Here is a 25,320-nt window from a genome sequence, read left to right on the forward strand (position 1 = left end):
ACATCCACGGTTGGGGTGGGGGTACGGTGCGTACATACACGGGTGGGGGTACGGTGCGTACATCCACGGTTGGGGTGGGGGTACGGTGCGTACATACATGGTGGGGGTGGGGGTACGCTCCATGCATACGCGGGTGAGGGTACGTGTCGTACATCCACGGTTGGGGTGGGGGTATGCTCCATACATACGTGGGTGAGGGTACGTGTCGTACATCCACGGTTGGGGTGGGGGTACGCTCCATGCAAACGCGGGTGAGGGTACGTGACGTACATCCACGGTTGGGGTGGGGGTACGCACCGTACATACACGGGTGGGGGTACGACTCGAACGTACAGGGGTGTACATACACGGGGGGTTCGACACGTACAGTTCGACACGTACACGGGTGTACATACAGGGGGGGTTCGACGCGTACAGTTCGACACGTACAGGGGTGTACATACACGGGGGGCTTCGATACGTACAGTTCGACACGTACACGGGTGTACATACACGGGGGGTTCAACACGTACAGTTCGACACGTTCACGGGTGTACATACAGGGGGGGTTCGACACGTACACGGGTGTACATACACGGGGGGTACGACTCGAACGTACGGGGGCAGGGGGGGGTCGACTCAAACGTACGGGGGCAGGGGGGGGTCGACTCGAACGTATGGGGGCTGGGGGGTACGACTCGAACGTACGGGGGCACGGGGGGTCGACTCGAACGTACGGGGGCAGGGGGGGGTCGACTCGAACGTACGGGGGCAGCGGGGGGTCAACTCGAACGTGCAGGGGCAGGGGGGGTCGACTCGAACATACGGGGGCAGGGGGGGGTCGACTCGAACGTACGGGGGCAGGGGGGGGTCGACTCGAACGTACGGGTTCGGCGCGTACCGGGCACCTGTTTGGACGTCTCCATGGTTGCTATAGGAGTTCGCTCCGGACGGTCTTTTTACCATACGCTTGTATTATCGGACGCCCGGGACGGATCGTACTTGCACGGTCGGACTTCGCTTTTCATGTTTGTACAGTAAATCGTCCGAGGACGTGTCGGACACTTTTTCCGACCCGAGGACGTGTGGGGAATAATTCCCAATGCGATTCGTATGGACTTTTTCCCATGCGAATCGTACTTGGCAGTTTGTACGGCACTTGTACCATTCGTACGGTAAAAAGACCGGATACGAGTCGTACGGGAATTTTTTTTACCGGATCGTAATCGGCACTATATTCTTTCACCAGCCATGCCATTGTCTGTGCTACACCAGTGTGAATCCATATGCAGACACTCACTGCCACTAGTGAATATTGCCTCACCCATCACCCATTGCCTACAAATGTCGCTTACTGCTTCCCTGGACGCTGATTTCAATCCACAGATTCTATCGCCTGCGTCAACACTTGGAGCAGGTGAGTACTGGGTGATATCCCTTAGGGGAGCAGCGGGTGGTGTGACACTGGGAGCAGTACAGGGCCATACTGGGAAAGAACATTTTGTAGGACCAGCCCTCCCCCTCCAGGGGAGGAAGAGCGTGGTGTGCTAGTGCGGAGCACTGCTGCTTTTGTTATGGGAGCCAATACTGCAACACCATGGCAAAACCAACCTCCAGTAACAAACAAACGCCCTTCCACAGCTGCATTACTGCTCCCACCCTTCCAGCCTCCCAGAGCGCAGTCCGGGCAGTCCGGCCCTCGAGCAGTGGGAATCAGAGGAACGGTGGGAAATACATGTCAGTGGCACAGGGGCCACTGGGCACAGTAGCAGCTCGTGCAGGTAAGAGCAGTGGGGCAGGGTGGGGGGACTTGATAGACGACGACAAGGGAACATTAAATAAATAAATAGGGGCAGATTTACAAGCCCCATACGCCACATTTGCGTCACTTATGTGACGCAGCGGCGGCGCAAAGCCAACGTCATGCTGCGGGGTATTTACAACGTGGCGCATCTAGGGAGATGCATCACGTTGTAAAGCCCTGCGCCACATGTGGGCGTTCCGGCGAGGGGGGGGCGTTCCGGTGCAGGAACGCCTCCTAAAAGTGGCTGAGTGAAATCTACAAGATTTCACTCAGTCACTTTTCCAGCCATGCTGCGTCAAAACCCTGCGCCTGCTTGAAGCAGGCGTAGGGATTGACGCAGCATGTTAGGCATAGGGGCACCCTGAGCCTTGCTGGAGCTACGTCGTGCTTGCGACACGACTCCAGCAATGCGTCACCTTTACGGCAGCAGATGCGTCACGCATCTGTCTATTCTTGCCCCACAATGTGGCGCAAGAGGTGTCTGCCGTGACGCAAAATAACTGGCACATCCCTGCTGATATGCAGGGATGCGCCAGTTATTGTAAATCTGCCCCTTCATTTTCAATCATCTTCATCTGTCGTCTCCCCTCCCACCCCGCACCTCCGCTCTTACCAGAAGGGGTCACTCCTGACTGGGCAATGTGCAGCAGCGTTGACAGGGAGATACATAATGATGTAAATTGTGATGCACCTTAAAGGGAGAACATTTCGATGTACCACAGGTCATGTGCGAGTCACATTTTTTTGGACAATAGGATGTTTCACGACGGGATACGTTACAGCATTGTTATGCATATTCATTCACCATTCCCCGTTAAAATATTTTCTGGCCAGGGATTGACATTTGACTCTTGAAACAAACAGTCATATGCGATAAATTATTGTTATTAGATATGCAAAAGGTGAGAAATCCTCTGAAACAAATGATTTCGGCAAAGACTGAATTTCTGTGCCTGCCTTTCTGTACTCCAGACAATTTGAATGCGTTCAAATGATCTTCTGTCTGTCGCCTTCTTTATACTGTACAAGGGCAGTCAGGGAGCACTAATGATTGCAGTGTATATCACTGCATCAGAGCTTTACACCAGGGCCTAATTATCTGAACTTTACTATAATCACTTTCATTAAAGCAGTTACAGCGCTCATGCTCGCAGACTTCCTTCTCTTGCTCAACAAATATGGAGGGCCTTCTTTACGAGGCCCCTAGCGGCACTTTTGCGTCACCGGAGCGTCAATTTTTTGAAGCTCCAGTGGCACAAAGTGCCACAGCATATTTACTAGACCACACAAAGCCATTTTGCATGGCTTTTCATGGCCTTGTAAATATGTTCCCCTTTCACCAGAACACTGCTTGAAAGGGGCGTTCCATGTGTGTCTCTGTGGGTGTTCCCACGCAACACCCATGGAAACGGAAGCATTCCCAGATTTACGAGGCATCGTAAACCTGGGAATATGTCAGATTCTAACGCTACCCGAGGGGTGGCATTAGGGAGGCACAACGAGGAGAAATATTCTTATTTCTCCTTGTTTTTTCCTCTTACTATGTGTGCTGCAGCATGGAAAAAAGGAAAAACTTCTTGTGATTGTTTTTGTGCAGGAAGGTTCACCTTCTTGCACAAAAATAAATCACCCCAACAACGCAGACACACTTGTACCATGGCGCAAGGGTTCCTGCATTGGCGCATTGCAGCCCATTGTGCTCCAGCACAGGGGAAAATGACAGGAATGCGCCGTATCTCATAGATACAGCAAATTCCTGCCCTTCGTGTTTTTTTAAGCAGGGCAGTGCAGCAAGATTCTTTGCGGCACTGCCCTGTGCCAATACCTTGTAAATGAGGCCCTGAGTTTTAAGCATCTTTTGTATTGGCACCATGCATTTCACAGTGATTAAACTTGACATTGCTATAATTCCTGGACCGAAAATGCAATATTCATATAAGTTTGTTTTGCAGGTTCTTCAGTGGGCAAAAGGCCGCACACAATATGGAGTGTTTCACCTCCATGGCATTTGTACAGATCCGGCTAGAATCGGACTGGACCCCAGCGGATATGAAGCATTAACTAAGAGCAGCGAAGTGATGGTAAGTAATTGGAACAATAGCTCAACTACAAAAGTATGTATGGACAATAATTCATTCTTAATATATTCCAATCATAATTTTTATTGGAACTTTGTCCGATGTACATCTCTAATGCTCATCAGGTTCCTTCATAGATCTATGCATAATTCTCCAGCTGGGAAGAACAGTGAGCAGGTTATTGTACCTTGTCCAGTTGTAGACTCATCAAGTTCTCTAACTTCATGTTAATGGATTGTTTTAAGGGCCTCATTGAGGCCCTCATATACTATATTTTGATGCATGGATGTGCAGCAAGCTTTCCTGATGCACTGCACTGAGTCAAAATGAAAGGGCAAGAATGTGCTGTATCTACAAGAGACGGCACCTATCTGTCTTTCTCCCCTGTGCCGGAGCACATACAGCAGTCGTGCGCAAACGCAGACACCCTTGCTTCATGTTGCGAGGGTGCCTGCGTTGTGGGGATAATTGTTTTCCCTGCACAAAAACAATAATTGATGGCATCTCCCTCTTGCTATGCATCCTGCAGGATGAAGCACGCATAGAAAGAGGAAAAGATGAGGAGAAATATAAGTATTTCTCCTCGTTGTGCCATTCCTACTCCTCCCCTGGGGAGGCGTAGGATTCTTACGCATTCCCTTCTTTACAAATGCGTAAGGTTCTATGGATGTTGCATGGGAACACCCACATTAACATCCATGGAACGCCCCTTTCATATAGAGTAATGCGTGAATGGTGCCCATATTTACAAAACTATCAGAAGTTGTGACTGACTTTCGGTGGCCATGTAAATATGGGCAGGACCATTGTGCTGCCAGTGCGTTAAAAATGTGACGCAGTGGTTGCAGAACAAACTTGTAAATGAGGCCCTTAGAGAGGATCTGTAATAGCAAATCTGCCAAAAATAAGTACATTTCCAGTCCCACTACTTGCAATTCACCCACTTTATTCAGTGTCCGGCGTACGGACATGCGACAGCTGGCTGCTGACATAAAAACTCTTTGAGAACTCCAAGCACCACAATGATGCCAGCAGCATAATGCTGCTAACTGCACATTGTTGGAAGGCCTCACCCTAGTGCTAGGCTTTTACCAAGGGGTACCGTCTGAGAAGGTGTCCTGTTTGGCATTGCATTTTCACTAAAAGTGATCCCATCTTGACAGCTGCCGCACCGGTATGCAGTCATAATATCGAATTTTAAATATCGATATACCAAAATATCGATGTTTAAAAAATCTCGATATGATAAAATATCATCCTGCAAGAATATCGTCAACAAGGATATCGACATGCAGGTAAGAAATATCGTTTTACTAAATATCGAAGTTAGTAATATCGTTAGTAAAAATATAGTTGTTTATAATATCGACATTTATTTTTGTGTTCTGTATGTTAGTATATGTGTTAAAAGTATAGCTTATTTTTTAATGTATGTTAGAATTTTTAATAAATAATTTATTTTATGTTAATTCATTGTGGGTTTATAGGGGAATAGGTTGGGAAGCAATTTAATTATAATATATTTATTATAAAAATGTTAGAAGTTATTAATTAAAAAAAAAAATACTGCATTTTAGTTTCATAGCGGGTTGTTGGTTTATTGGGGAATAGGGTGGGAAGTAATTTGATTGAAATTAATTAAATATTAATTTTATTATTTACTATTTTTGTATTTAATAATTTATATTATTAATTGTGTTAATTATGTTGTTATTAATTAATTATTAATGGGTTGTTATTAATTAATAATTAATTGGTAAATATGTTAATTGTGTAATTGTTTCAGGAGCGGGTTGTGCGTCGATGGGGAGTAGGGTGGGAAGTAATTTAATTATAATTAATTCATTATTATTTTTATTAATTAATATTTATGTAATTAATATTTTATATTGTTAATTGTGTTAAAACATTGATTAATTAGTTATTAATTAGATATTAATTATTAATTGGTAAATATGTTAATTGTGTAATTGTTTTGGGGCGGGTTGTGGGTTGATATGGGAGTAGGGTGGGAAGTAATTTAATTATAATAACATTGTTATTAATTTTTATATATAATATTTATTTAAAGTTATTTTATAGTGTTAATTGTGTGAATTAATTTATGTTTGGTGGTTTTTAAATTGCTTGTTAATTGTTATTAGTTAATTAATTAATTGTTATTTAATTATGTTAATTGTGTAATATTTAACAATATTGGTGTTGTCGTTTATAGGGGAATATGGTGGGAGGTAAATTATTTTTGAAAGATTAATTATTTGGTAATTTATATTAATTATTTTGCAGGAATGGGAATGATAAATAATTCCCTTCCGCTAGCCAACACTTTCACTACTGTTGTATTCGCTGGAGTGTGAATAGGAAATGATTCCCCTACACTATCCAACACTTTCCCTAGTAATTTTTAGTCACCCGCTCTCCAACACTTTCCCTAATGTTGCATTCGCTGGAGTGGGAATATAAATTTGTATCCACCCGCTATCTAACACTTTCCCTACAGTTGCACTTGCTGGAGTGGGAATATAAATTCTCCAGTATTGAATCTTTCATAGATTCACATGCTTGTATCATCCCGTCGCCATGGTGGGAGTCTCACGGTAACAGAATGACCATAGCAGTACAAGAAACATGCATAGAAAAATCCCATAGGGAATCACATTATTTGGTAACCAAACCTCATCATTATTTGGTCCAAAACTCAGCTAATCAGCTGCTAGCCCTGACATCACACTCCCCGCAGAGCCATCATACCTCAGATTTCCAACCACCTTCGTGTGAGAAGGAGTCTCCCTGAGCTTTGCTCACTTTTGTTCCTAAGTGAACTTTTGACCTTCAACTGGAAGTTCTTTCTTCTAGATTTAAGGTACTGTTTTACATCTTATACCTATTATGGCTGAAAGCTCTAAAAAGAGGCTTTTTAGGCCCTGCAAATCCTGTGGGAAACCTAGACTGTATTGTGAAGATCCCCACAAGGAGTGCTTGTATTGTCTTAATCCTAAACATGTGCCAAAAGACTGCAAACACTGCAGAACCTTTTCAGCAAAAACTTTAAGAGACAGGGAGGCACGTTTACTGTTGTGGCTTCAAAAGAAGAAGGTCACCTCAGATTCTGATTCTGAAGAGGAGGTTAATATCCAGTCTTCCAAGAAGAGGAAAGAGTGGAACCAAAAAGGCAGAAAACCAAAGACAAAGAGGCTTCTTTGTCTTCTCTTCCTCACACTCCTCTGAAGAAGTCGTCAGAGTCAAGGGAGGTGTCTTCAGCTCCGTCTACAAAGATTGGGGCGTCGCCGGCACTGATTTCTGTGAAAACGTCGACGGCACCGTCGACGACGACTTCGCCGACCACTACAGTCTCGACGACGATAGCTGTGTCGACTTCGACAACTAGAACAACGTCGTCGAAGAAAGGTTAGTCGACAACCCCGTCGACGGGAAGAGCGGCGTCGACCTCGTCGACGATGACTTCAGCGACGACATCGTCGACGATAATACGTATTTATTCGTCCACGGGAACTCCGACGACGGGAAATCCGTCGACGACGTCTTTTAAGTCGCCAAAGGCAAAATCATCGATATCCTTGAAGTCCCTTCCACCGTCGACGGGCTCGTCGGCGGTGAAGAAATCTACAGATTTCACAGGCTGGACAAAAATTTCTCTGCTTCCTCCATCAAATCTGCTAGAATTGCAGTCAGAGGATGAAGAGTCGACGGGAATGGCTTATAGCCCTTCCCAGCTTCAAATAAAGAGTCAGTACACAGATGAAGAAGAATATCAGGAGGTTCAAGAGGTGTTTCCATTCCAAGATCGTCCAGGGCCCGAATCGAAAAGGTGTGAGTCTTTTCAACAATCATATGATTATGAGGACGAGGAAGAAGCACAGCCTGATGTGAGAGAAGAGTTTGTCTCAATGCCTATTTCTCTGGTGACTGACTTACGTCACATGATCAACGGCTATTACCGTCGTTTTCCTGAAGCTAACGCCCAGCCTCGAAGTCTTCAGCCGGTCCTACTCAAGTTCAAGTAACTCAACCTCCACCTTCAGTGCAAAAGGTTCAATCTCCTCTGATTATTACAATCAGGGATGATTTAGCGGAGAGTGATGGAGAGCAACCAGAAGAAGGAGAACTTCTTCAGGAAAATCCAGTTGGGATAGAATGGGATCAATATATTCTACCTACTACGCCGTCTCCATCGCCGTCGCCAGCACACTCTCCTCCACAGAATATTGGAGGATTCCATGATATTAAGGAAAAAGCCTCAAAGAGATTTGAACTCCCACTTCCAGTACAGGAAACTAAGTGTTTTCTCTACGATTTTAAAGAGGAATCAAGAAACTCCATCAGAGCGATTCCTATTATCGATCACATTTGAGACGAGGGATTGAAAATAATGAACAATCCGGCCTTGATCGCAGCCTCGGTGCCCAGGATAGGGAAAAAGTATCGGGCCCCAGAATCTTCTTCAGCATGCTTAATTGGACATCCGCGGCCAGAGTCAGTGGTGATGCAAGCTGCTCAAAGACAGTCAAAAAACCCAGTTTCAACTTCTGCAGCTCCTCCTGATAAGGAAGGAAGACGGATGGATGGTGCGGGGAAGCGCTTTGCTGTGATGGCAGCAGCTTCCATTAGAGCTGCAAATGCTTTAGTTCTCATCAGTAGGTACAATAGGCAGATGTGGTCAGATATAGCACCGTTGTTGGCCCATCTGCCTGAAGATAAAAAGGAAGAAGCTGCCGCCATATTACAAGATGGGGCTAGGGCGGCATCTGAATCCATAGATGTTGCAATGGATATGTCTTCTGTAGCATTCAGGCAAATGGCGGGTGCCGTGGCTCTCCGAAGGCAAGGATGGCTTAAAGCCACTTCTTTTAGACCGGAAGACCAAGCGAAAATAATTGACATGCCGTTCGACGGAGAAAATCTCTTCGGAAAACATATTGATGATGCTCTCCACAGTATCAAAGCTGACACAGACACTGCGCGAGCGTTGGGCTCTCTGCAGCAGGGCAGATTCCAGTCCTTTCGGAAGAGAGGAACTAGAGGATAATACAATCAAAGATCCTCGTATCAGTCCAGCAGATACCAGCCATACAGTCAGCAGGGGTATCGTCAGTTTTCAAGCAACCAACAATTTCGATCCTCCAACATCCCGTATCATCAGCAGTCCAAAGGGAAGTGTACTGCGAGAGGTAAATCGCAGCAATCTAATAGAAGACAGTGACTCTGTCAAAGCGCCCACCACATGCTCAGACCTCAAGGATCATTACCTTTCTCTCTTTTATCAGGAATGGCTGTCGATAACAAAAGACAGATGGGTACTGGACGTGATACATCAAGGCCATACCCTGGAATTCAGACAGAAACCTCAGAATCATCCTCCTGTTCACAGGAAGCAAGAACACCTGTCAACCCTCAAGGCAGAAATGTTATCTCTTTTACAAAAAGAGGCAATAGAAGAGGTTCCACGTCTTCAACGAGGGAAAGGCTTTTATTCGCATTTCTTTCTGATAAAGAAAAAACACACATCAAAATGGAGGCAGGTAATGGGCCTGAAAAGTTGGAACAAATTCATCAAAAATATATCTTTTCGTATGCTATCCCTGCAAGAAATACTCTTACTTCTCTGCAAAGGAGATTACATGGCATCCCTGGACCTCTTAGATGCTTATTTTCATATCCCGATTCATATAAATCACAGAAGGTTTCTACGTTTCATGGTGGCAGGGAGCCACTAGCAGTTCAAAGTCTTGCCATTCGGTCTGAAGTCGGCGCCAAGGGTTTTTACTAAATGTATGGCGCCAGTAGCAGCACACCTGAGACTTCAAGGTCACCAAATGTTCCCATATCTGGACGATTGGTTCATAAAAGGTACTTCGTTCCAGGAAACCCAGCGCTCACTGCAATGTTGCATGGATGTCTTCAGTCGTCTGGGTCTAAGGATCAATCTAGAAAAGTCGTCCCTCATTCCATCTCAGTCCCGTCAATTTCTGGGAGCCATGCTTCGCACAAAGGAAGCAAAATCTTATCCTTCAGAAGAGCGTACTCAGAAAATCATAAGCCTAGCGTCGCATCTACAAACAAAAAAGTGCACTTCTGTGAGAATCTTCAAATCCTTATTGGGAATGATGGCTTCTTGTATCCCCTTACTTCCCAATTGCAGACTGCACATGAGGCCTCTCCAAGAGCTTCTAGACAAACAATGGATTCAATCTCAAGGGTCCTTCGAAGTTCGGATCTTTATCACTCCTCAGATCCAAAAGGCCCTGTCATGGTACAAAATCAGAAAACATTTGACAGAAGGTCTGCTCTACGAACCTCAACATCACAGTTTTGTTATGACAACAGATGCATCGCTTCAAGGTTGGGGGCACATCTCCAAGACCTCAAAATACAGGGTCATTGGTCGGACCGCGAAGCTCAACTTCACATCAACTAGCTAGAGGCAGTTTTCTTGGGATTACAGGCATTTCTCCCCAGAATCCACGATTCGACAGTACTAGTCAGAACAGACAGTATAACATCGATGTTTTACCTATTAAAACAAGGGGGTACAAAGCCAAAACTCCAGTCGAAACAAGCGCAAGAGATTTGGAGGTGAATACTGCTTCACAACATCTCACTTCAAGTCCAGCATGTTCCAGGTGTGAACAACACAAGGGCAGATATCCTGAGCAGATCATCCAGTGTTTCACACGAGTGGGAATTAGCTCAAAGTCAACTTCTCTGAGTGTTTCGTCTATGGGGCACCCCATCGTTGGATCTGTTCGCGAACCACCACAACTCAAAATGCACTTTGAACACTTTGCAATCAGGTTTCCTCAAAAGGGATCATGGAGCAATGCACTACAGATGCGCTGGACAGGGATGTTTGCGTACGCATTCCCTCCATTTCTTCGGATATCGAGAGTGTTACGGAAGATGAAATCAGAACCGTGCCACTTAATTCTCATAGTCCAAGCATGGCCGAGACAAGCTTGGTTCTCAGAACTTCTCACGTTATCAGTGGCACCCAGAATACAGTTCCCATTATTGCAGGACCTGATCACTATGAACAAAGGTTAAATTCTCCATCCAAATTTGAAATCGCTGAACTTGTCAGCATGGAACCTCATAAACATGAATTCCAATCTTTAAATATTTCTCAGGAATGCCGAGATATTCTCTCACGATCTCGGACAATCTCTGCGAATAAGACATACAGCAAAATGGAAGAGATTTTGTCAATATGCACATCTCAAAATCTGCATCCCTTTAACACATCTTCAGAGCAAATTCTCCCGTATCTTTTGCATTTGGCTAAAACAGGTCTTTCATATACTTCTATAAAAGTGCATTTGGCAGCTATTCCAAGATATAGGAGGGTTGCTAACCATCCATCTCTTTGGTCACAAAGAGTGATAAAAAGAATTTCTCAAAGGGCTCTTCAGAGTGTTTCCCCCGGTGCAACGCCCGATAGTCTCTTGGCAGCTTAATACTGTTCTTACGCAGCTCATGAAACCACCGTTTGAACCAGTGCATAAAGCGGATTTACAGTTTATTTCATGGAAGACAGCCTTGCTGTTAGCTCTCATGTCAGCAAGAAGGGTCAGTGAAATTCAAGCCTTTTCAATTGCAGAAACTTTTCTCCAATTCTGACCAGATAGAGTTATCTTTAGAACAAATCCAAAGTTAATTCCTAAGGTTCCGTCCATTTTTCATCTCAATGAGCCTGTAGTGTTACCTAGATTCTTTAGAGATCCTTCTTCGTCTGCGGAAAGAGCCCTACACTCTCTAGACATTAAACGATGTTTAAAATTCTACATTGACAAAACAAAGTCTTTCAGGAAAACCAACCAACTTGTGGCTTTTTCTGGACCCAGAAAAGGTTTGGCGCTGTCCAGATCTAGCATTTCGAGATGGATAACTTCGTCCATTTCCTTATGTCATGACAAAGCTTGAAAACCTCTACAATCCAGGGTGCACACGCATTCCACAAGAAAGATGGCAACTTCTACGGCTCTGTTTGCAGGAGTGTCTCTGCCAGACATTTGCAGGGCAGCGACGTGGAAAAATGCGCACACCTTCACTAGACACAATTGTCTAGACACAGCATGGAAAGAGGATGCAGCAGTGGGACAAGCAGTACTGCGCCATTTATTTCAATAAGGTATTTATCAAGAAATAGATATATTTGTTCTTGTATACACATTTGCAAATATATCTATGTGTATCTAACCATTTATTTTCTTGCAATATTTGAATACTGTCGTTGCATAAGCATACTTTATTGTAAATCTCTTCAGATAGATTACTTCTAAGATTGTTAATATCCTGGAAATAGGAGCAGAGCCCGCAGAGAATGCGGGGTTCTATCCTGGAAATGCAATTTGGTACAAGGACTGCTCGCTATTCTGATACAAGCATGTGAATCTATGAAAGATTCAATACTGGAGAAAAAACTAGTTACTTACCTGTATACTATGGTTCTCCAGTATTATCTTTCAAAGATTCACATGCGGCCCGGCCACCTCCCCGTTTCTCAGGTAGACCTTTTTATCTCTAGATATATATTCTTGTCTCTCACTTGGGGCTGGAAATCTGAGGTATGATGGCTCTGCTGGAGAGTGTGATGTCAGGGCTAGCAGCTGATTGGCTGAGTTTTGGACCAAATAATGATGAGGTTTGGTTACCAAATAATGTGATTCCCTATGGGATTTTTCTATGCATGTTTCTAGTACTGCTATGGTCATTCTGTTACCGTGAGACTCCCACCATGACGACGGGGAAGATACAAGCATGTGAATCTATGAAAGATAATACGGGAGAACCATAGTGTACAGGTAAGTAACTGTTTTTTTACCTCCCCGCTAGCCAACACTTTCCCTACTGTTGCAATTACTGGAGTGGGAATAGTAATTTTTACCCCTCTGCTATCCAACACTTTCCCTACTGTACCATTCGTTGGAGTGGGAATAGTAATTTTTATCCACCCAATAGCCAACATTTTCCCTACTGTTGCACTCACTGGAGTGGGAATAGTAATTTTTACCCACCTGCTATCCAACACTTTCCTTACTGTTGCACTTGCTGGAGTGGGAATAGTAATTTTTACCCACCGGCTATCCAACACTTTCCCTACTGTTGCAATTGCTGGAGTGGGAATAGTAAATTATTCCCCTTCGCTATCCAACAATTTCCCATCCTGTTGCACTCTCTGGGGTGGGATTAGTAATGTTATCCCCTACGCCATCCAACATTTTATTTACTGTTATAGTTAATGTAGGGTAAAATATTGTTTAGAAATAATTATGAATTTAAATATTTTTATTTATTATATATATATTTAATTTTTATGTTTATATGACAGGTTTATGTATACATGTATTTAACATTTTATAACTAAATAAAATAATTATTTATTAATATTAATACGTTAATATATATATTCTTTGAAATATGTATGTTAAATTTCTTTAATGTTACATGTATTATTTATCTTTAACATTTAAAAAAAATTCTAACTATGTTTTTATTAATTATAATTAGTATTAAGTTAAATATATATTATTTTTAAGAAATTTAAAAAAACGATCATTTATACAACGATACTTTAAACAAAAGATATTTTGGTTTCAATATTTTTGTACTTACCTTTTTAAAGTAGGATGTCGATATTCTATCCATCAATATTGTAGACTCTATAATCTTGTAGGTTGATATTTGGTCCGTCGATATTCTGTTAGTGATCCTGCAGCACCGCCATTCGGTGGCTGGTAAGCCATACATTAAATTTAATCATAAGTAAAGATATTCCTCCATCATCTTACTGCTAAAACAAAAATGTAAACAGTAGTGAATAAATATTTTCTTATTTCTAAAATGCGAACAGGTCAAACGAAAAGAAAATTCGAAAAAAATACAAATGCTTGAACATAGGCCTCATTTGGAGCTTGATGGTAATAGGACATCAGATGTCCCATCAGTATATCTCCTGGTTCCTCAGCATCATTTGAAGGTCTGGGGACTATGGCGATTGCACAGTCCAAATATAGGCAAAAATAAGGTCAGAGTGCGGTCTGAAGGCCCAGGTTTGGCATGCAATTATTTAAATGCCATAAATACACATCATTATTTACTAATCATACCATAAGCAACAACACATTCTAAACAACTGAGTCATTATGCACAATATCTGGTTAGTGAATACCTTCTGGTAGCCATCCCAACCCAATCAAATACAGTATACATTTTTAATATTTTTTTCTCTCTCTATTTGTATTCACACCACCTTATAAAAATGTAGACCATTTTTTTTAAAATTCATATCTCCAATCATGGCTGGATCAAGAATTTGGACGCACTAAATTGTTCTCTCTCACTTTCAGACTGTCCCTGGGTATCACCGCATTAACAACTCAGTCAAAAGAGCACTCTGCACACTAAAACATCTAAAGAAAATCAAACCGTGTATTCAACCGGCAAACTTAACACAGTAGCTGTGGAAATTTAGCTTGTAACTGAACATTATCTGCGCCATCTTGCCTCTCCCCAGCGCCACTCACAGCGAACGCACGGCCGCCATTTTAGGCGCCCCACTCTCTCTCTCTCCCCGCTCATTGCCAATCACCAGCGCGCCCCTCAGGCGCTGCGAACATCCCCCGCGCGCTGGCCACCCCCGCTCTCTCATACATGGGCCGTAAAACCTCTCCTTCTGCGCGACCCTGCCATGGAATCGCACCCCGTGCCTGACCAACACCTCCTTTTCATCCCATACATGGTCATACATCCTTTCTGATAACCCCCTTCCTCCGCGCCCGATTGTCCAAACCGATTCCAGGCCATCACCTAGCCCTGCGGATGCAGTTTCTTGCCCCTACTGTGAGGGAAACACCCCACATCAAAGGGGTTACAGCAGATCAAGGCCCCCACCCCCTGGGACCCGACCGGTTGCACACACCCCCGGGAACTGGCGGAATATCCTGCTGTGTGATATCCATCTCCTACTGCGGGTGGGGTGGGGGACTTCTACTGTATCTATGTGTGGGATCGGATCTGAGCCGGGGATTCTGAGGATGTTCTTTCATGTATCAAAGTGATCTCAAGAATGTGCCATGTATGATAACCCTGCAATAAAGTCATAAACGTGTGTATAAGAGACCAGGTCTCTGAGATGCAGTTAGAGCACCTCGTGACGATACCTCGCTGTCTGATCTGATGTGTTCCACTCCGACGGAATAAAACTTTGTTTCCTGCCTTCCAGTCTCCGGCGCCTGCCTCTTTGTTGGTTTAGCATCGAATGGTATAAGAGGCGATTACCGCCGGGCAATACTTGAAAGGTTATCGACTGCGACTGCCGCTACCATTTAACAATTGGCGTCCCAAGCGTGGGGCCCATCAGCGACACGTGGATCCAGTGGGAGAGGTCCCGACGACAGAGTGAACGACTGCAACGATCGGGAGAGCTCCTGCCCGATAGACCCTCGTCTGGCAGCCGATCATCCGAACTTCACTGGTTCCGAGCAGACCTCTCTCGAGTGATCTACGGTCCTGACTGGGAACCATCAGGAGTGCCGCGGCAATAACAGAGAGTAGTGGACGATCGGGCGCTGGAGGCGGAAGACGAGAAACTGTCCACGCGGTCCGGGTAAGGTCGTGAAACACGACAAATTGCGAAACGATTGATTGATTGATTGAAATACTAGTATTTGCTTATTGATTGTTCTCTTTGAGATATTCGCTGTCTACAAACGGGGAGGAGTAGAAATACTCTCTCTTCCTTTGCAGATAGTGAAGGGTAGGTAACGCAGACTTTTGTCCCCATTGTAACCCGTCGTGCCTATTTTTATCTCCCCACTGATTGATTGTCCGAATATTGATTGTTTTGAAGGATAGTGCTCTTTGAGATATTCTCTGTTTGCAAATAACGTAGAATAGAAATATTCTGTCTAGTCTTTGCAAATAGTGAAGGGTAGGTAACGCAGACTTTTGTCCCCATTGTAACCCGTCGTGCCTATCTCTTTCTCACCATTGATTGATTGATTGTCCGAACACTAGTTGTTCGATATTGGTTCTTTGGAGGTATTCTCTGCTTACAAATAACGTGGAATAGAGATATTCTATCTAGTCTTTGCAAGCAGTGAAAAGATAGGTAGTGCTGACTTTTGTCCCCGTTGTAACCCGTCATGCCTATCTTCTCCCCACTGATTGGTAGTTGGTTCTGCCCAGACCGCTTATTAGAGGTGAACCATCCGGCTCCACTGGAGGGCACCCCTAATAAGGACATGTTCACTAAATATGGACTAGTCGCCGTAGCTTATAGCAAGCTATGGCATAAATATACAAAGAAGGACCCCGAGAGTCAGTGGCCACTGATGGGATCCTTCGATGACCATAAAATAGAAACGCTAGAAATATCTCTACGTAGTAATAAAACGACGCCTACTATGCTTGACAGTATCGGCATGTGGCGCAAAGAAGCAACGCAACGGAAAAAGAGGGAAGAAGTGAAAGCAGAAAAGGAATTACGAAAGGCAGCTCACCTTGCCGCTAGAAAGTTAGAGGAAGAAATAAAGGAGAGAAGGGAAGCTAAACTAAAACAAGAGCCTGAAACATCAGGCCAGTACCCTGTTAGGACCCCCTCTATGCTCTACCCTGAGTTGCCTTCCAAGCAACGAACGAATGACGAATTGCTATTAGGTCCCCCGATCATCTACATGCCCCCTCCATACGCACCCTCCCAACCGGTAGTGCAACACCCACAACCCCCAAACACAAGCGAAAGCAGTACCAGGGCCTCGGTCCTCACGGCCTCCGCGCCAGCCGAGCCTCTTGTACTGAACACAACGTTGGCGATAACGTTAGATGACCCTGAGATGAGAAAGAAAGATTCCACCAGAATGAATCGACTAACAAAGGATGAACGAGCCGGAATCGATAAGATAGTAAGGACACTGGTAGAGCGAAAGGAAAGTGAGGAGTATATAACAGACGTGTATAACTCGTATGCCGACAACCGCAGACGACACTTTGTCGTACAACTTTGTTATCACGCCCTGAATACATATGAGGATAGGTACCACGATAAAGGTCCCGAAGGCTTAGCGGTCCTATATAGGAAGGTAGACATTGGGGAAGAAGGAGAGGGCGATGTGACGGACCTCTTCACTCGTACACTCGAGGTCTTCCGGCACCTTAAAGAGCACAGACAGACAACCAAAGCAGAAACCCCCATAGCGACTGAACCCCAGGCAGGAAGGGCTGATACCATGATGCCCATCAAAGAAGCCGCCCCCTACTGGGTCCCCCCACGAGGTCAGGGAACACATGACGACATCAACCACCAAGATGCGAAGGGAAGGGTTGTATATAACTGGGTCTACCAGCCATGGAACCGACAAGACATTTTGACCTTTAGAAAAACCCTACCCGACTTAAGAAAGAACCCGACTGCCTTCTACACCGAACTAGGTACAGCCTTAGGTTCAACAATAATGACCTTAGCAGATATCGACTTGTTCTTCGGGTTATGTCTGCCGGCTGATGTGTGGAAGCAAATCCGGAAAGTCGACCACGCTGAGCCGTTCGGATATACCTGGGTACAACTTGATACCATAGACAAACAGCGAGAACTGGGACAGAAACCCTCGAAAGCCATATTGGAGCTCCCAGACAAGATTGTACAGAAATTGAAGACTTTAATCCCAGAAAGAAAGGTAGACTGGTCGATAGTGACGGCTTGTCGCCAGAAACCCCAGAAGGATGTGTCTGAATACTTCTCTCGATTCGAGACCGTGTTTTCCGATTATAGTGGCCAGGACATGACCACTGCAACCGGACATCACCTCTTTGTCCAGAATTATGTGAAGGGTCTGTCACAAGAAGTCTCCCAGAAGCTACAGACCAGCGAGAGTAGTTGGGCAGCCTCCAAACCCGCAGCAATCCTCCAGATGGCCCAATACTACGAACACCAAAAGAATGAGAACGATAGGGCAACCGAGAGAAAGAAAAAGGAACTGAAGGAGAGGGTAATGATAGCACAGTTGCAAGGGGTGACCATAGGAAGGGAGCCCCCTAAAGGGAATTACCAACCAACCGCCTCTAGAAAGCTACCCCCTAGAGACCATACACCTGCACCCTACACCGGACGAAGAGATTTAGATGGGAACCAATGTGCGTTCTGTAGAGGGTTCGGACACTGGAAATCCCAGTGCCCGGTCCTTCTGGAAATGAACAAAAATAGGGACACCAGAGACATAGCATATGACCCCAGAAGTAGAGGACAGGGACGAGGGTACACGAACGACGCCATCAACGACAGGCCAGGCAGACCAAACACCTTTGATCGCCCCCGACAAAACCAGTGTCAGCAGTCCGACTACGAAAGCACCCATGACTTCGCATAGGACCGCCAGGGGCAAGGGAGGGATCCAGTCGAACTCCGTGTTGACCAGCAAGGTCCTTACGTCACTGCTAAGGTCTTGGGCACAAAGTCTCCATTTCTGGTAGATACTGGGGCGACACGTAGTGCGTTATCTAAACGACTGATTCCTAGGGCACCCTTGTCTGGCTCACACGTAACCTCAATAGGCTTCGATGGAAAGCCCTCCACTAACCCCTTGTCAGCACCAATCTCCTTTGACTTAGAAGATAACGCCACTGACACGACCTTTCTGCTCTCCTCCAACACCCCCGATGCTATTATGGGACTCGATTTGCTAAAACATTTCCGAGCTACCATCAGATGTTCCCCAGACGGAGTTCGAGTCATCCTGCACGATAACCCAGATCTGTTCAGACCTTGTCGCACACGACGTATGCTCTCTATAACCGATGCTGACCTGTCCCTACTCGACACGTTACCCTCACATCTATGGGCTAAAACCGACTCAGATGTAGGGCGCATGGTGATCGACCCAGTACACATAACCGTCCGACCGGACGCAGTGCTCCCAAAGCTTCCACAGTATCGAATATCGCCCGAAGGCGAGAAGGCATTGGTGGAAATCATCCAGTCCCTAGTCGATGCAGGAGTAGTAGAAGAAGTAGTCAGTAATGTTTGCAACAGCCCTATCCTACCCATTGTAAAGAAGCAAGGCTTCACTTTAAAAGCCCGTTCGTACAGATTCTGTAGGGCACCCCAAGGCTACACTGAGAGTCCCAGCATTTATAGCCAAGCCCTCAAGAGACAACTAGATGCAGTCCAATTACCCGATGGAGTGGAGTTAATACAGTACGTCGACGACATTCTTTTGGCGGCCGACACTACCCCACTTGCTGTCACAGCCACCATTCACCTCCTCCACTTCCTCGCGGAGAACGGTCACAACGTCTCCAGGAAGAAGTTACAGTTCTGCCAACCCCAAGTGACATACCTAGGCCACCTCCTATCCAAGGACGGGAGGAAACTTACACCTGACCGAATTCAGACCATCCTAGAAACCCCTGTTCCCAAAACTCAGAAGCAAGTGCGGTCTCTAGTAGGCCTCACCTCCTTCTGTCGACAGTGGTTGCCAAACTTCAGTCTTATTGTAAAACCTCTGCTTTCCCTGTTGGCTAAAGATGCCCCCTTCCCTCTCCCCTGGACACCCGAATGCCAATCCTCCTTCAAAGAATTACGAGATGCCCTTTGCTCAGCACCAGTCCTAGGAACCCCAGACTACACTAAACCTTTCTCCCTCTACACCCACGAAAGGGAGGGATGCGCGTTGTCTGTCCTAACCCAGTCCATAGGTCCTAAACAACGCCCTTGTGCCTACTTCTCTGCCACTCTTGACCCTGTAGCCAGAGCTTTGCCCGCCTGCCTTCGAGCAGTAGCCGCCGCTGCTGTCTCTATCAGGCAAAGTGAGGGGATCGTGCTCTCGAACCCCCTCACTGTATTGGTACCCCATGCGGTTGACACCCTCCTGAACCAGACCAAGACTCAACACCTGACTAGCGCACGGCTGACTGGTTATGAACTGACTCTGCTTGCACCCCACATCACATTGAAACGATGCACCACTCTGAATCCAGCCACTCTACTACCTCTCCCTGACACTGACCCCAATGCGTCCCCTATACATGACTGCGTGACTCTCACCGACGAACAGACCAAGAGTAGGGTTGACCTTCGAGATACTGCCTTCCCGGACCCTGACGGAGAACTGTGGGTGGATGGCTCATGCATCAAGCTCCCCGATGGCACCACTTCAGGTGCCTATGCAGTCACCACAGCCCGAACAGTTGTTGAGACAGCCCGCATCACACAGCGATCCGCACAGGCGGCTGAACTGATTGCTCTCACACGAGCATGCATCCTGGCAGCAGGGACAACCGCAAACATTTACACAGACAGTCAATACGCCTTCGGGGTAGTTCACCACTTTGGGCTCCTTTGGAAGGAGAGGGGATTCTTGACTTCCCATGGCACACCCATCCTGCATTGAGATCTAGTCTCTGCCCTGACCGAAGCAGTCCTCCTCCCCACACGGCTGGCTGTGATCAAATGCCAGGCACACAAGAAGGTGACAGACATTATAGGACAGGGAAATGCACTATCTGACATTACTGCCCGAACCACAGCCGAGAATAGGTCCACGACCCGTATGTACGTGACCAGGTCACAAACTGAGAAATGGAAGGATGCTAGGGAAACGATTAGGGACATCCAATTAGCCAGCTCACCACACAAATTAACTGAATGGGCACGGGTGGGATTGAAGGACGATGACGGTTGCTGGCGAACTAAAGACTCGAACAAATGGTTGCTACCTGACTCATACTTGATCCCCATGCTGACCATGGCACACTCCCCCGCACACATAGGGTCTGCCCCCATGATCGAACTCATCTCCAAAGTCTGGCACAACGACAAAATCCCAGACTCAGCCAAACGTCTGGTCCAACAATGCCTGGTATGCCTCCAACACAACCCTGGGAAAGGAACTGCTGTACCCCGGGGAGGGTTTGGGGTTCCCAATCACCCCTTTGAAGTCCTACAAATGGACTACATCCAGTTAGAAAGGTGCCAAGGTTTGAAGTACGTACTTGTCCTTGTGTGTGCCTTCAGCAAGTGGGTGGAAGCCTACCCAACCCGCGACAACACCGCTATGACTACCGCAAAAGTACTACTGAAAGAATTCTTCCCCCGGTACGGCCTTTGTCGAATTTTGTGGAGCGACAACGGCCCCCACTTTGTAGCCGAGGTTATCCAACTCATCTTAAAGGGGCTGGGTGTAAAACAGAAGTTCCATGCGGTCTTCCATCCCCAATCTGCAGGCTTGGTTGAGCGACATAATGCCACATTGAAGCTTAAGATAGCCAAAATAGTTGCCACCACAGGACTGAAATGGCCAGACGCTCTCCCGCTAGCATTGCTATCAATGCGTTCCACCCCCACCAAACACCACTTAACCCCCTACGAGGTCGTCTTCGGGCGGCCCATGAACCTTTGGACTGCACCGAAACCAACATCCATCCACGACGTCCCGGACGTCCTCATGTCTGACTATTTGTACAACCTACCTAAAACGTTGTCTGTTATCCATCAGCAGGTGCTGCAAGCCATTCCCGACGTTTCCAGGGGCCCCGGGCACGACATCCAACCCGGTGACTTTGTCTTAGTGCGTAACTTCCAGCGCACCAAGAGTCTGGAGCCCCGGTGGACGGGCCCCCTGCAAGTCCTGATCACCACCCGAACAGCTCTTCGAGTGGAAGGGAAGCGCAATTGGCTGCATGCACACCACTGCACGAAGGTATCATCGACCCTGACGACCATGGACAACATCACCGCCCAAGAGGAACTTCTGGACAAAGACCGACCATCCCTGAGCCGCTGCCCGGATACAGAGACACTTGAATTAACGAAATATCCCGATCCCACTGTGCCATCCAAGGAAGGGTATAACCTACGACGAAAGGAGGGAACTTCGGATAAGCAGACCACAAACTAAGTTGAAATCTCAGAGCGGTTGCCTAGCCACCTCAAAGGCCACCAGGAGAGAAACTAAACAAAGTCTGTGGTTCTGCCCGCTACCGAGTCCCTTGAAGGTGATGGAAGCACCCGACATGAAGATGATGGAAGCAACCGGACGTCCGAAGATCCACTACAAAATCCCAAAGACTGACAAAATGCACAGCTCAAAGACTATTGCACTTTTCATTACCCTTCTCTTTTGCCTTCTCCTCGTGGTCACCTTCTGGATCGTAGAGGAGAGCGCACCTGCTCACAGGACATTGCTGACCACCGTTCAACCTACCACCATGAGAGAACACCATCTGATCTCACTTTCACCCCAACTCCGAGAAAGGCGTAAGGAGTTCTGGAATAACTCTTTTGTGCAGTTGCTCCACCAACACAATCTTGCCGCCAATGCCACTAATTGCTGGATCTGTGGATTGCTACCACATGCCACCGGACACTCTATCCCTTTCATCCCTCCACCTTTTTCTGTCCATGGCTCCTGCCTCGCTTGGCTAATCCTCCTGCAAGAAAGCTACAAGGATAATGCCACTTCCGGCAAAACTGTGTCACACTTCTACCATGGGTTCTGGCTGAACAAAACTGGAAAAACTTCTGCTCCCTTCTGTCCTCTGAGATCAAACACTTCCTTTCACATGGACATCCCTGCCAAAGAACGAGTTGAAATGCAGGTATTCAACAACCCAGCCAGACCCACCTTCTCTTACCTCCGGAAACGGACGGCCGCCACCCTAACAGTAGCCCTATCCGTCATCAACATCACTGGACTTGTGTGCCTCGAAGGCCTGGGGGCGCAGCTGGTGGGCCACAGCTCCTGCCTCATCACCCGAACATTGGACTCAGTTGATCCACCCTCCTTTGTTACCTCCCCAAATATGTACTTCGTCTGTGGTACTAAGGCCTACACCTGGCTTCCGAAAGGTTGGGGAGGCACCTGCTACATCGCTTTTGTCCTTCCTCCGACATATGTGGCTCCAGCAAACCATCACCGACAGAAACGTACCAAAAACATTGTACAAGCCGACTCCACCGGAGCACAGTTCCTGGATGCAGTAAAGGGACTTGTTCCACTCTGGGGTCCAATGGCAAACAGCCGTGCCATCCGCCACTTAACTCAGGCAGTCGAAACGGCGATGAACATTACGGCTGGCATCCTCGCCAACAACACCGCCGAGCTTCAGGCCGTCCGCCTGGTGGCTCTTCAGAACCGCCTCGTTCTAGATGTGGTTCTGGCTGATCGTGGAGGAGCATGCCGCATCATTGGGTCTAGCTGTTGTACCTACGTACCGGATAACTCACCCTCAGTCTACAAAGCAATTGAACACCTCCACAGACTTTCCGCAGAGGTTCATCAGGAGCAAGAAGGATGGTCACTTGGAAGTTGGTTTTGGGACACTATTAGAAGTTGGGGATGGAGGCTGTTTTCATTTATCCTAATACCGATTGTGATACTATGTGGATGTTGCTTGGGGATTCAGTGTCTGCCACCTTTATGTTCGCTTTTTATGAACTGCATCTGCCCTAAGACTTTGAACTTTGAAGCGGAACGAATGAAAGCTTTGTATGAGGTGGAAGTTCGTAGTATTATGGGGATAGATCCGAACTAAACAAGCTGGCGAGATATGTTAAAAGGGAGGACTGTGGAAATTTAGCTTGTAACTGAACATTATCTGCGCCATCTTGCCTCTCCCCAGCGCCACGCACAGCGAACGCACGGCCGCCATTTTAGGCGCCCCACTCTCTCTCTCTCCCCGCCCATTGCTGATCACCAGCGCGCCCCTCAGGCGCTGCGAACATCCCCCGCGCGCTGGCCACCCCCGCTCTCTCATACATGGGCCGTAAAACCTCTCCTTCTGCGCGACCCTGCCATGGAATCGCACCCCGTGCCTGACCAACACCTCCTTTTCATCCCATACATGGTCATACATCCTTTCTGATAACTCCCTTCCTCCGCGCCCGATTGTCCGAACCGATCCCAGGCCATCACCTAGCCCTGCGGATGAGGTTTATTGCCCCTACTGTAAGGGAAACACCCCACATCAAAGGGATTACAGCGGATCAAGGCCCCCACCCCCTGGGACCCGACCGGTTGCGCACACCCCCGGGAACTGGCGGAATATCCTGCTGTGTGATATCCATCTCCTACTGCGGGTGGGGTGGGGGACTTCTACTGTATCTATGTGTGGGATCGGATCTGAGCCGGGGATTCTGAGGATGTTCTTTCATGTATCAAAGTGATCTCAAGAATGTGCCATGTATGATAACCCTGCAATAAAGTCATAAACGTGTGTATAAGAGACCAGGTCTCTGAGATGCAGTTAGAGCACCTCGTGACGATACCTCGCTGTCTGATCTGATGTGTTCCACTCCGATGGAATAAAACTTTGTTTCCTGCCTTCCAGTCTCCGGCGCCTGCCTCTTTGTTGGTTTAGCATCGAATGGTATAAGAGGCGATTACCGCCGGGCAATACTTGAAAGGTTATCGACTGCGACTGCCGCTACCATTTAACAGTAGCTCAATCACGAATCCTCTCGAAACTTGACTACGGTAACGCCATCATCAATGGAACTCCGAAAAGTGACCTTGGGCACCTAAGGCAACCTTCAATGTGGCTGCCAGACACCTCTCAGGAATCAAACAGTTTGATCACAACTCACCCGCCCTCAAGACTCTCACCTTCAAGACAGCTTGTATCACTCACAAAGCCCTTCATACTAAGAACACCCAAATACCTAGATACCAAACTATTGAGAGCAGGAAGAGGCCGGGCACTGAGAAGCTCCTACTCACTTCTACTAATACCTCCACAGATGAAGAAGAAATCATCCCTGGCTTGCTCTTTCTCAGGAAATGCTCCTTAGACCTGAAACTCACTACCTAAGGTACTCCGCTTAAACCCCTCCTTTTCCTGCTTCAAATGAGACCTCAAATTGCTACTGCTTAACAACTACTTCAACATGCTAACAATCTGAGTTAATACATCCCAAATATACAACCCTCATCGTCAGGATCCCACATTGCGGTCGACTGACTTGATCAGTCTCTCACCTGTCACTAATGCCGTTACCTGATTGCTGCATTGTTGTATATACTCTTGTGACAGATTTGACTTCCTTAATGTTGTATTGTTCTACACTCTTTTGTTGACTGGTTTGACCCTTCCTTCCTCACACGTAGTTCAAGTAAGCTTATTCACACAACATGTAAGCGCCCAAATGCCTTTGGGTCCAGCTAGCTCTGTATAAAACCCAAAAATAAATAAATAATAAATGATGTACAGGAGAAAAGTTAAGGATTCATGCCCCATTTCCAGTGCCTGAGAGGTATTCTTACTGAAAGCCTATATTCTGACCAGAATATGTTAAAATCTACTATATCCATAAAGAAAATGTAGCTAAAAGATTTTGAGAACTTTTTCGCCAGTAAGGGAAAATTTGTTACAATGAATGCTGAGAGTAAAATCACTAAAACCAGCAATTGACTATGGATTATAAACTATAAACTGCCCTTCTGGTCATCA

At 46.4% G+C, this 25,320-nt stretch overlaps 1 protein-coding gene across 1 annotated transcript in view; it reads left to right on the plus strand.

Annotated features, from left to right (window-relative positions):
- The window catches only part of LOC146854195 (protein FAM118A-like), a 413,277-nt gene that overhangs the window by 253,217 nt on the left and 134,740 nt on the right, over window positions 1-25,320 (plus strand). The window contains exon 5 of the mRNA XM_085651031.1: window positions 3,736-3,864. Coding sequence (XP_085507157.1) covers window positions 3,736-3,864 — 129 coding nt within the window. The remainder of the gene's footprint in view (window positions 1-3,735; window positions 3,865-25,320) is intronic.

This window comes from Triturus cristatus, chromosome 4_1, assembly GCF_964204655.1.
Source record: "Triturus cristatus chromosome 4_1, aTriCri1.1, whole genome shotgun sequence".
NCBI classification, from domain to species: Eukaryota; Metazoa; Chordata; class Amphibia; order Caudata; family Salamandridae; genus Triturus; species Triturus cristatus.